This window comes from Gastrolobium bilobum, unplaced genomic scaffold (assembly GCF_033153095.1).
Source record: "Gastrolobium bilobum isolate Gb01-03AN ecotype WA unplaced genomic scaffold, APGP_CSIRO_Gbil_v1 utg2195, whole genome shotgun sequence".
Lineage (NCBI taxonomy): Eukaryota > Viridiplantae > Streptophyta > Magnoliopsida > Fabales > Fabaceae > Gastrolobium > Gastrolobium bilobum.
In genome coordinates, this window is record NW_026895782.1 from 1,360,901 (window position 1) to 1,372,857 (window position 11,957).

The following is an 11,957-nucleotide window of genomic DNA, read 5'->3' on the forward strand; positions in this document are numbered from 1 at the left end:
AACAAAATATATTTAGATAAGTTTTTGCTATTAAAGAGAATATAAATTTTTTAAAACAAAGGTACTAAAGTTAATATGTGAAGTATGGAGGGAAGATTGTATAAACGTTTAAGGTGAGCATCATCACTTTTAGGGATGAGAAAAATGAACCAACCTATCGAATTTGCTTGTAATTCACATAAAATGAGTCGAGTTGGATTGACAAAAATGAGCTGATAACCCAAGTTAACCTGACTCGAGCCAGCTAGAAAAAAATTGAGCCAACGGACAAGTCAAACTGGTCAGCTCACGAGTTATTTTTTTTATTAAAAAATAAAAAAGAATAATAAGGAGGTTTTTCAAAGAAAGTAAAAACCTTTTTTTTTATGTAAGTTTATGTTTAGCAATTTTAATTATCTTATATCATGTTTATTTTTTAAGATTTAATATTTTACTTCAATTATCATTTTTTTAGACTTTTTTTTCTCTATTTTTTGAGTTAATTCGCGACCCAACCCTAACTTAGTTCGGTTTAAGTTGAATTTTCTGACTCATTTTTTTTTGTATTAATTTTAATTTAGTTTATTTTTTTCGAGTTACAAATGAGTTGGACCATGACGATTTGAGTTTTCCGATTTTACCATCCCTAATCACTTTACATAAGAGGAGTTCTTGGTGGAAAGAGACATTTATGGGCTGTGTTCTGGTTTTTGGATGTATACTTTACGTGTCAATTGGGGTCCACAATGACAATAAGGACAAAATAGAGATCCTTTGTGTTATGGGCCAATATCTTAGATCCATAATGTAACTCAGGGAGCACTCTAATTGCCGAGGACTAGATCGTCATTTGCTACTAACTCTCTGATTGTCGGTAATTTTCCTCCATAGCCTAATTGTACTACATATCCACCTATAAAAATACATGTGGGTACTTGCCACGTGTTCATCAAATACATGTGGGTACTTATTTTTTTCACATATTGACCCGTAGATTCAAAACCCCCAAATTTGTCCATGGAGCACTAAGAAGATTATGTGCCATCGATGAGCCTCTCATTAAGAAGGTCACAACTCACAAGTATCACGTAATATCAGCCACCGATTGAAGTAAAACTATCTCTATTCTCTACATTCTATGATAAAGATTTGAGTGGTATCTACAGATTGCAGCTAAATAGTCACAGCAGTGTTTGCGATCGGTTGATTTGATGTTTCATGTTCCATGTTGATGCTGGTATGACTTTCGGCCCAAAACAGTTGTCTTTGTCTCATGTCTAATTATGTTATGCATGAATTTTAATTATTTAATGATAAATCAACTGTTAGATATTAATTTAAGGGATTTAGTTTCTTAGGGTGCAGCAACACTATTCCTCTTTCTTGGACATACATGAGACTTTGCATAAGCTTTTCTTTTTAACTTTTCTTTTTATTTTAAATGCCTCATTTATTAATGTCTAAGCAGGAAGCATAACTTCCATCCTATAGCTAGAAAAATAATTAAGTGATCCAGATCCACTTAATTATTTGGTAGTCCATCTCACATGAAAAAAAGTTTTCTTACATTTTTGTCCCTTTCATTTCTTTCTTTTTTTTTCATTTTGTCTCCCCCATTTTGAGAGAGGGGAGCATCCAAAATTTCATGAGCAAGGAGCATTGTAAGATGAAAAGTATTTCCCTTAATTTTTTTATTTTTTATTTTAGGAGTTTTGTAATTTATCTATATTAAAATTCATAATATAATATGGTCATTTTTTTTATAATTAACATGGTCATATTTAATTGAGTTATAAAATACTTTAGAGTGATTAAATATTCGATAACTAAAGAATTAAAAAATTTATGCTATACACAAATATTATTGTTTTTTGTTTACGAACAAAAGTTGTCAACCAATTTAACAAAAAATAAAATTTTCGTTTTGTATTATTCTTTAAAATAATTTTTATCTGGTATTTATATTATATTAAAAATTAAATAAAATTAACTCTCTTTAAATACTATATGTTACTGCTGAGGGTAAGTCTTGAGGAGAAGGTCACAAGTTGGATTACGAGAAACAAAAACTATGTACAATCGACTATATCTGCCCTCGTTCCTATTTTCCTCGTCCCTGTTTCAAAAAATTTGATGTATCCTGACACTTCAATATTTTCTGACATTTAGACTCAAAAAGTTCAAAGGTTGCGTTGTATTATGTTTTTAGTTTCAATTATTAAATTCGTTGGATTACGATTACTATTTTCTTGATTTTAATATAAGTATTTGTGATATCTTATATTTTTTAATTACAAAATTGATTGGTATTATAAGTTTAATTTCATTTTTTTGTTAAATTATTAAATATTAAATATAATATACGCTACATAAATTAAAAATATTATTTAATATCAAAATGTATCCTAACATGTTGGGATATTCAAGTGTGATGAGTACTTGAACCCTGGGGTACTTGGTTGAGGGAGAACATATCAATGTTGGGTTTCACATAGTGTATTTCGACTATCTTAGCCCATTGGTGGTGGTCCCCGCCACAGGCTACCCCTGGACCCGCCTTACATAACATCGTGTTGAATCTAATATTTTTACAATTAAGATGTCGGAGTGTTGTATCGTGTTTCATGTCGATATTGGTGTAACATATCTCCTGTCCCCCTCGCAATTCCAGAAGTATTTATCATTTTACTATTAGGGAGCGTTTGATAGAGGAGATTTTTTTTTATATTCGAAAATCACGATTCTGGAGAATATGATAGAAAAGTGAGTTTATAGGGAATGTTACTAAAAAGTTGTTAGGTATGCCAAAATATTCACGAGAATTTTGCGTTAATTTTTTTTATGTTATGTTTGGTTGATTGTAAAATATTGATCGGAATATGGATTGAAGTTAATTATGTCCAAAAAAATTATCAAATATTCTCATCACATGAAATTCTCAAAATATCACTTATTTGATGGTATTTTAAGATATAATTTTTATTCATAAATATAAATCCTGGAATTTAATTTTGTCGGAAAATTTTTTACAAACATTATATCAAACATGGGTAAATTAAATTTTCAATGTCACTTTCACAAGATACCCAGATACTGAGAGGAGTGTGGTATCAGATATTTGTTGATACCAAGAAAGCATAGCACTATAACAGTAATAGTCAAACAGTTTTTTAATTTACCCAATAGTCTTAGTGCAAGTGTCGCAGAATTCTTTAAACTTCGAAAATTTTGATATTGAATCTCAACCAAGTTGTTTTGCTGCATTTTAATTAGCCTCCCATTCCCTTCCCAAATCAAGCAATCGAGCATAGCCGTTTTGTAGAGGAAAGATATGCCAAATATTACATGGTATGAAAACATGTTTATTTCACTTCATTGGAAGGCAGCGAGACAATTCATGACTCAATGTGACTACAAACTTTATTACTCCCCCTCCCTGGTTGTTGTTATTTAATAACTCCAACATAACCCTTATCCCATACAATTAAATTCAAGAATTGATCGTTCTTCACCTAGCTAAATATTATAATTCGCAATGCATAGTCGGGAGTATTTATTTATTTGAATAATCTTAAGAGTATTCTCCAGCCGTAATTGAAAACTAATCCCCGTTAAATACTATCGGATTCTTTTAGAGGCACTTCTCCCAAATCTTTTTTTTCATTCACAGGACTTGAATTCAAAACCTCTTATTAAGGGGTACAGACGCCTTATCACCTGTGCCAAAAGAGTTTGGTTTCAGTATGGAATATTTAGTTACCTATTTTTTGTTATTTCTTAACAAAATCTCAAATAGACTCCTAAGTCCTTGCCCTAGCGTGTGTAGAATGAATAGTTTCCAAGTGAAAGATAATACTTTATAACACACCAAATCTGGAGTTCATCAATCATCAAGCATTCGAATATGTGCGGTATCATTTTTTTTTTTTTTGAATGTCTCTGAGGGTATCCTCCAGCCGATAGTTGAAGACTAATTCCCTCGAGGTTGAGAAATCACCGAAGTGGATATAGACTCTCCCAACAAAGCCTTTTCCACACACGGCGGCCATTTGCAAACAAATATTTGTACTTCAAATCATGCCCTGGTTTATTATTTGGAGTTCTTTTTTTGCTGCAAAACGAACTCATTATTTAGTATTTATGTTAAAATTATATAACAGACCACTTCACAATTGTATCCATATCACATATATGATAATGGCAATAAGTATGTTGACATCAAAATTTCTACTTGTAATAACGTACGTGCTGTATATATTCTTAACTAAGGATGGTGCTGACTGCTGAAAAAACTTCAAAAGCTTCTCAGTTCTTACAAGATGACGGCATGTACAATTCCATTTGGGCTTATCTCAATTAATTGACATGCGTTGGGATTTGTATGGAGATTCTAAATTCAAGTCTCAATAGCTATTTCCAATAATATGTACAAAAAAAGGGTATCATTTATGCTGAAAAGCTAATACGCATAGCGAGCATTCTTGTTATATCTTAAATCTTTCAATGAAGAACATATTAAAACTTGATCTCAAAAAACAGCTAGCTTAAAGTTCATTGATTCCTACATCTAATTTATACCTCACTGGAAAAAGAAAAAGGACATAGTAATTAGGAAACGAGTTTCTCTAAAAAAAAAAAAAAAATCTCAAAAAGATGGTCTAAGTTGTTAGTGTACAAAGTATTTTGGACACAATTTTTTTTTTAATAATTGGACACAATATATTGCTGTAATTTGAATAGTGTTTTTGTAATTAGTGCAACATTATTTCATCTTAATTACTTTATTCGTGCATCTGAGCATTGCCTTTTTCAGACTAATTCTCATGCTTTGAGCGATTTTATTGTGATGCTTCTAAGCTTTGACCTAGCCCAGCAAACACTATCGTTTTATGCAATTCTTTAATTTGCAGCATAACTAAAGTATTGAACGGTGGTTTTATGACTAACTTTTGTTTGTTTTCTTCTCTCTCTCTTTCTTCTCTCTTGTTGCATGTGGCCAACAGAAGTGACTAGACTTGAGCTACAATTATAGATTCAACTCTTTTTTCTATTCCCTGTCTGGATGTGTCCTCCAAAAAGCATAAAATTCAGTCAACTTTAATCGTCGGTTGATCTTGATATAATCATGAAGATTGTCCACGAAATCTCAGCAGAAGAATAACAATTTTATTTGATTTCCTAGATATGGATGAAGGGAGAAGAGGGTAGGCAACAATGCAACTTTTTGTTAAACGCATTCTCTATATATAAACATGATCAAAAAGAAATTGGAGGGGGAATATGAGAAAAAAAGAGATGTTATAAATACAAAATAAAATCATAGATGAAAGAGAAAGAAACTGGTAAGTCTCAATCAGTTGAGGTTTGTGTAGCACATGTTATGGGCCAGTTATTACACAAAACTAGGGAAATTTTCTGTGGAGTTTCTGATTCTTCTTTATGCACTAAAACAAGCAGCCTATGAAAGTATCATTTGCCCTATCATATCGTATGTACCTTGACCTATATCACTGGGGGCAGTATACACTTATATGCATAAACATACATCACATGCACATACTTTTAGAAGCATTAAACATTATGAACCAAAGAAGACGACTTTTCCAACTCAAGCATATGGAAGTCACATCCCCGGATCATGGATGTCTATTCCAGTGGCTAAATTTTATTGTTTTTCAGAGAAGTAGTTGGTGTAAATGCTAGTTGTAATTCTCCATTTATACGTAATACAATTATGCAGCTATACTAGATCGATCGGAGGAGGAGGAAAAAGGCATATAGAAAGTGAACCATTCATTGGTTTCACTTTAGCGATTGGATTGGACTGCTTGGGACTCTCCGAGTTGCAAATTGGCAATGCATGAGAAACAAATAAAAGATGGACCATCGTAGCCTGTTTCTAAAAAAATAAAATAAAAAAGCTTTTAAAAATTATAAAAAAGAAAAGAAAAAGCTTTTAAGTTAAAATTCTATGCTTAAACAAACACGAAACCTCCTTCGTTCTATTTTAATCTGGCAAGCAAACGGATAAACGGGAAAAAGCGGCTTCGAGTTCAGCACCAACTAGAAAGCTCACTCTACAATAACCCAGGAAAAGAAAAATACTATAAAGAAAATCAAATCACCCAGCGCATAACAAAACTTAACATGATAATGCACACGTATCCAAATGCTGTCTGCGCCAGGAAAACACACTCACAGCAAAATCAAAATGTATGTGCTCCAGAAGTTGAAAAGTCAGTTTACCGATAAAATTAAAATAACCATGAAAATCTGAATTGACATTCGGATAACACAAAACGAAACATCCCCGGCGACTTTAATTTCATGAGGCAGAATCATTGTCATAATCAATTTTTTTTTTTTTTTTTTTTTTAATTCTTGACTACTTTTCCTTCTAGCTACTACTTCAGATGTTGTTAAGATGGATATAATCTATATATAATTCCAACAAGAGTCAACAACAAAAAAGAAAAAGAAAAGGAAGAAACAAGACTTGGTTTCAACTATTTTTCATAGATAGAGAGACACGTCTTTAGGGTCTTGGGGGTGGGAAGAATTGCGTACCAGCCATGAAAGCATTCAGCGGAGCGGAGTAAAGTGTAGGGTCAAATGGGTTCCCGCTGGTTGTTGCAGCGGTTATGAGACTAAGTTGTTGAGCTTCACCTTCACCGGAGGAACCCTCGGCATTTGTGCCTGTACTAATGTAAGGAGCTTCGGCTCCTTGATCATAGAGAATTCCCTTGAAAACATGCCCTCCGATGTTGACAGCTGTTTGATATGCCCACTGCTCATCATGAGTGTCCACTGCGTTAACTCTCACACACCGAAACACCGCTGAAGAGTTCACTTCGGGTGGGAATTGTCTCAGCTCCAACCCTAATTAGTAACAATCAACAAATCAAATCAAGGAATTATCATTCATGAAAACTAGTTTTTACGTTATTGCAGGAAAAAATTAAAGAAAAAGAACCAATTGCAATAAGTCTAACCAGCGTCTCACATGGAACATATATAATAATTATTTCTTGCGTCAGTTTTACTTAAAAACAGTGATGGAATATTATGGAAAAGAAGAAAGAGAGGGACAGATAAAACAAGAACAAGGTGTGATGGGTGACTATGGAGTGGGGTTTCATTTTCACAGTCAAATGATATGGACTAGTTAGGTATAGTCATTCTCATATAGTTGACTATAATTCCTCAAGATCTCATTGCATCTTTCTTTAGCAATATCTTACAGTACTTAAAAAGTTATGCACTTGAAAATATTACATATGAAGAAGGATTTGAGACCAAAATTCAATTAGAAGAGTATTGTAATATATATGATACTGTATAAACTTTAATTTACCTGTGTTAGTGATGGGTGGTGGAGCGCAGGCAAGAGAGGCCGCACCTTGATTGTCTCTATGCAATTGTTGTTGGTGCTGCAACGCAGCGAGTTGTTGCTGTCGTTCACGGCGTTTGGCTGCGGGAACCCAAGTGCTCTTGACGTGTGTACGACACTGAAACCCTCGACTTTTACAGCAAGTTCTGCATCTGAGATGTGAACAGTCTTTCTTAGCTTGGTTCCCACAGTCCTGACAGTTGATGCCACTTCCAGACCTCATGACCGTTAATCCAAACCTCGTAGACTCATCAGAGACACCGAAGGAAACGTCGTCGTCGTTAACGTTAACGTTAACGTTAACGTTGGAGGAGGAGTTCCTGCGACTAGGACCCACCCCAAACGAGTAGTAGTTGGAGTTTTCGTGTGGGTGATATGACTGCGGCCATATCTCGAGCCCCTTGTTGTAGATCTCCTCGTTCCTGAACAAGAATAGGCTATTGTTGATATTATCTTCTTTTTCTCCTTCTCCTTCCTTGTTTTGTGGGCCTCCCCTTCCACCTAGAGAGATGAACCCAGCCATTTGTTGCACCCAAAAGCTGAAACAATAATCCCCAATTCTGATGTAATATCCATAACAGAACCTTCGCGAATCTTGAAATATTTTACTAAAGATCGGCCTATAGCTCTAAATTTTTGGGTTAGTGCGAGCAAAGGGTCGGTTTGCAGAGTGTAACACTAATAGGTTCGCTTAATAATTTTGACCCAACCGATCTTTCTTTATTTCTTTTTTCTTTTTCTTTTTTTGTGGTGGTGGGTCTTGTTGACTCTCGCTCTGTCACTGTGTTGTGTTGTGTTGTGTGGGGGCGTCGATCTTCTGGACGGGTTTTGTTTTTTTGCAGCTTTTGAGGAGAACTGTTTCTCAACCAAAAAAAGGAAAAAAAAGAGAGTAGAAAATTAAAAGAAAACTATGAATAAAATAACTAAAGAAGACAGGATGTTGAGTTGATGTTGCTGAATTCTCTTCAATTCCCTCTAAGCAATTATGGCACGGAATTAGAGCCTCTGCTACGCCGCCATGGTAACTGCACCCATCCACTCTACTGTATAAGTCTCATTTATGAATTATGGTCATCACTCATCAATCCAGCTCTCTCTCTCTCTCTCTCACTTAGACTTTGGAGTTTAGACTGTATTCTACAGATGAGAAATTCAGACTTGCTTTGTTGCTATGGTGCGTTGTTGTGCCATACTCAGAGAGTGTGTTATTGTCATCTAAGTGTGTGTCTGTGTGTGACAGAGAGGAAGAGAGAGTGACTGGGGGAACATAAAAATCTATCGCTGGCCACTTCACTACAGTTCTCTTCCAGTTTCAATAAATCTCGGCCGGAATGAGTGAATGAATCACAGTCGTGCTTTGACCATCCAACGGACGCCATTCTTCCACGTGTCATATCATCAGCTTTTGCTTATTCGTCCTTGCTCCGTAAAACCCGGTGGTACTTTCTCTGACCCTCCCCGTAATTAAATAATTTTATTCTGATTTTTAATGTCTATGAAGCAATCTACCCATTGTGGAAAATTAATACTGTGCAAGTATGCAATGTGCATACACTCAACATGCATCTATATGTCGCTTATTTCTTCTTCACGGACGTCTCCATCACTGCTCAAATCTTCCCCCACGTCACGAAACCCAAATCGGACGGCTCTCGTAATTCTTAAGCCCACATAGTCTTCGAGGGAAGTGACTCTTTCCACTGCTTTTTCTAGACCAGAATTTGGAGGGAATAAAAATAAATAAAAAAGACCAGTCAAATTATATAATTTAAAATAGGGGTAGGATACTATAACAACTAAGTTGTGTTACCATCATGTTACTACCAATCAATCTCACCGTTAGATCGATTATGTTGATCCAACGATTATATCTATTTTCATCTTTGTATGGTTATGATTCTCCATATTTAAAGTGAAAGCATTAAATATGAGAAATCATAACCATACAAAGTTGGAAATAAATATAAAGTATTAAATTTAGAAAATCATTACCATACAAAGATAGAAATAAATATAACTGTTGGATCAACATAATCGATCTAACAGTGAGATTAATTGGTATTAACATAATAATAACACAACTTAATTGTTACAATATCATTTTCCTTTAAAATAAATGGAAGTTACTCTTCGTGCGTTGAGTATTAATTTTTACCTATGTAATGGTGTGTTTTAAGTTTGGTTTACCTGTTACACGTCCCGTGCCTCGTATTCCACCTCAAAATTCTTCGCATAATGATTATATGATTGACTCGCATTATATGTTAATTGATGGATAAATTTATTTGGGAATATTAGAAAACCGTTCCTTTGCGGAGAGGTCAACACCTGGGATGCAAAATTCGGCCAGACACAAGGCAGGAAATCCCTCCCGTGTCGTCTATATGGAACTCGCACACGGGCCTCGCTAACAAGTGGGGTACTCGAAGCGTGTTGATTAATTTTAAGCAATTAAAAAGAAGCAAATTCATTGAATTCTAATACACTTGGAGGATAGTTTACTATTATTTTTTGATCTAGCTGCCACGGCGTTTGTTTCCTCTTTGGGTTTCTTAAGCATATATATCTGCATGCATTTGTGGTTGAAATTAATTAATTAAAACAACTTTCTTCGATTTCAGGCCTTCTCTCGTGGAACATGCATCACACGAAATCTCGATAACTAGTGTGACTATTTTTGCACTTGATGATTGCTATATTGAACGGTGGATAAAGTATTTATTTATCTTTGTTTTCTTCCGTAGACAGTCCATGACTCAGCAACTAACCAATACTCTTCCGATCTTATTCACATTTGTCATTTGTCATATTAAGGATTCACTGAGATAACATTATTAGAATAATATAAATATAGATAGAGTAAGGCTTTAATCACGTATAACTTACATTTTACTTGACAAATGAAATTAACATTTAAAAGAACGAAAAACTAATTTTGTTATGATTTTCAATAATGCTATAATTTTAAACATATTGCAATATTGTATTTAAGATTTTAAATGACTAAATTTGACAGTATTTAATTTGACTGTATTTGATTATGGAGTGAGAAATACATTTACAGAATTGCAAGGGATAATTTGTTAGAATTTTTATAATTATGAACTTCAATCAATTGTAATTTTTTTATTTTTATAAAATCGGACCAAGTCATGATCCATATAAGTAAGCATTATAAAGTCAATTTAATTAAGTGATCCTTTTGTTTGGATTTAGGGATTTAGATATTTGTAAATTGATTAGTGTGAGTAACAATGTAGACCTAACTCGTAAGCCCATGATGAGAAAGGGATTAGAGTTAATAAATTAGGTTAGGTCCCCTTACATTCATATTGTGTTGGAAAACTATTACTCCAAACCTTACCCCATCAACGGCTGTGATCAGGAAGTGGTGTGAATTGCATAGGAAGATCCTAATTAGGGTTGGCAAAAACGAGTCAACTCGTCGGGTTAGCTCGTAATCCGCCAAAACTGAGCCGGGTTGGGTTGACAAAAATGAGCTGCCAACCCGACCCGAGTCAGCTCGTGAAAAAGTAGGCCAACTCGGGGGTCAAACAAGCCATCTCGCGGGTTGAGTTTTTTTTTAATAAAAAAATACAAAATATAATATACATAAATGGACAAAACTCACACATGTTGTCATCATTTTTCTTCCTTCTCTAAACCTAAGTCCCTAATCTTCTCACATCCCTGTTTTTTTTTATTGTTAGGCTGTGCTGGCTCTGTTTGGTTCAAATATCTTACCCACTTGGAAGCAATTCTGATTGTTTCTTGATGTTAATGCAAATTTGTTGTGAAGAAAATTCGAAACTAAAATATTTTTCTTTTATTTCTCATTTTGTAACTATTTGTTTAAGCTAATGGAAGCCACTTAAATAGGTTGAAAACGAGCCAACCCGCGAGCAATTTTGGAGCCAACCCACGAGTCAATTTTCGAGCTAACTTGCGAGCTATTTTTTCAAGCCAATCCACGAGTCATGTTTTTAAACAAACCCGCGAGCCAACCCTGACCCGACTCGAGTCGGGTCGGGTTGGGTTGAATTTTTTGGCTCGTTTTTTCGAGCCAACCCTATTCCGGCTCATTTTTTTGGGGTTGAATGCGGGTTGGGTCAGGCCGGGTTGACCCATTTTGCCAACCCTAATCCTAGTCTTTCAAACTTTGCAAAAGTAAATGAGAAGCAAGAAAGTCTTCAAGAAATCAAAAATCATGTCTTCAAACAAAAACAAGTAAATCTAAATCCTTCGATATTCTAAAATCATATATTAGTTGCAGAGAATGATATCACACATTGTATCTAAATATTCAGATTGTATTCTCATTGAAAGAAAAAGGTACAAAGGGGACTGTATATATATCAGTCTATCTCCCTGCCAGAGGAGTAACAAACCATGTGCTTAAAACCGAAAAAATAAAGAGCACCACTAATTAGTTATGACTAAAAACAGAGAAAAATAAAAAAGGTAAATCAAATATTCTAATATCATATAATTCTATTTTAAAATTTCTTACATAATTAAGTTACACATTTTCGCGTGGATTTGTGATCTCAGTCACTCATGGTCGTGTTTCCTACAGCGTGCGTAACTA

General features: G+C 34.4%; 1 protein-coding gene across 1 annotated transcript; it reads right to left on the minus strand.

The window, feature by feature from the left end:
* Positions 1 to 6,514: 6,514 nt before the first annotated feature.
* On the minus strand, positions 6,515 to 7,892 carry LOC133295848 (protein EXPRESSION OF TERPENOIDS 1-like). Its single transcript, XM_061494710.1, has 2 exons — positions 7,334 to 7,892; positions 6,515 to 6,858 (listed from the first exon to the last, which is right to left on the minus strand). The coding sequence occupies exons 1-2, from the start codon at positions 7,890 to 7,892 to the stop codon at positions 6,515 to 6,517; spliced, it is 903 nt and encodes a 300-aa protein (XP_061350694.1).
* Positions 7,893 to 11,957: the final 4,065 nt, after the last annotated feature.

Excerpts from the sequence above, each read along its gene's own strand:
- LOC133295848 (XM_061494710.1), bottom strand. The coding sequence starts at position 7,892 with ATGGCTGGGTTCATCTCTCTAGGTGGAAGGGGAGGCCCACAAAACAAG. Across the intron at positions 6,859-7,333 it reads ACCACCCATCACTAACACAG|GGTTGGAGCTGAGACAATTC; the intron begins GTAAATTAAAGT and ends GTTACTAATTAG.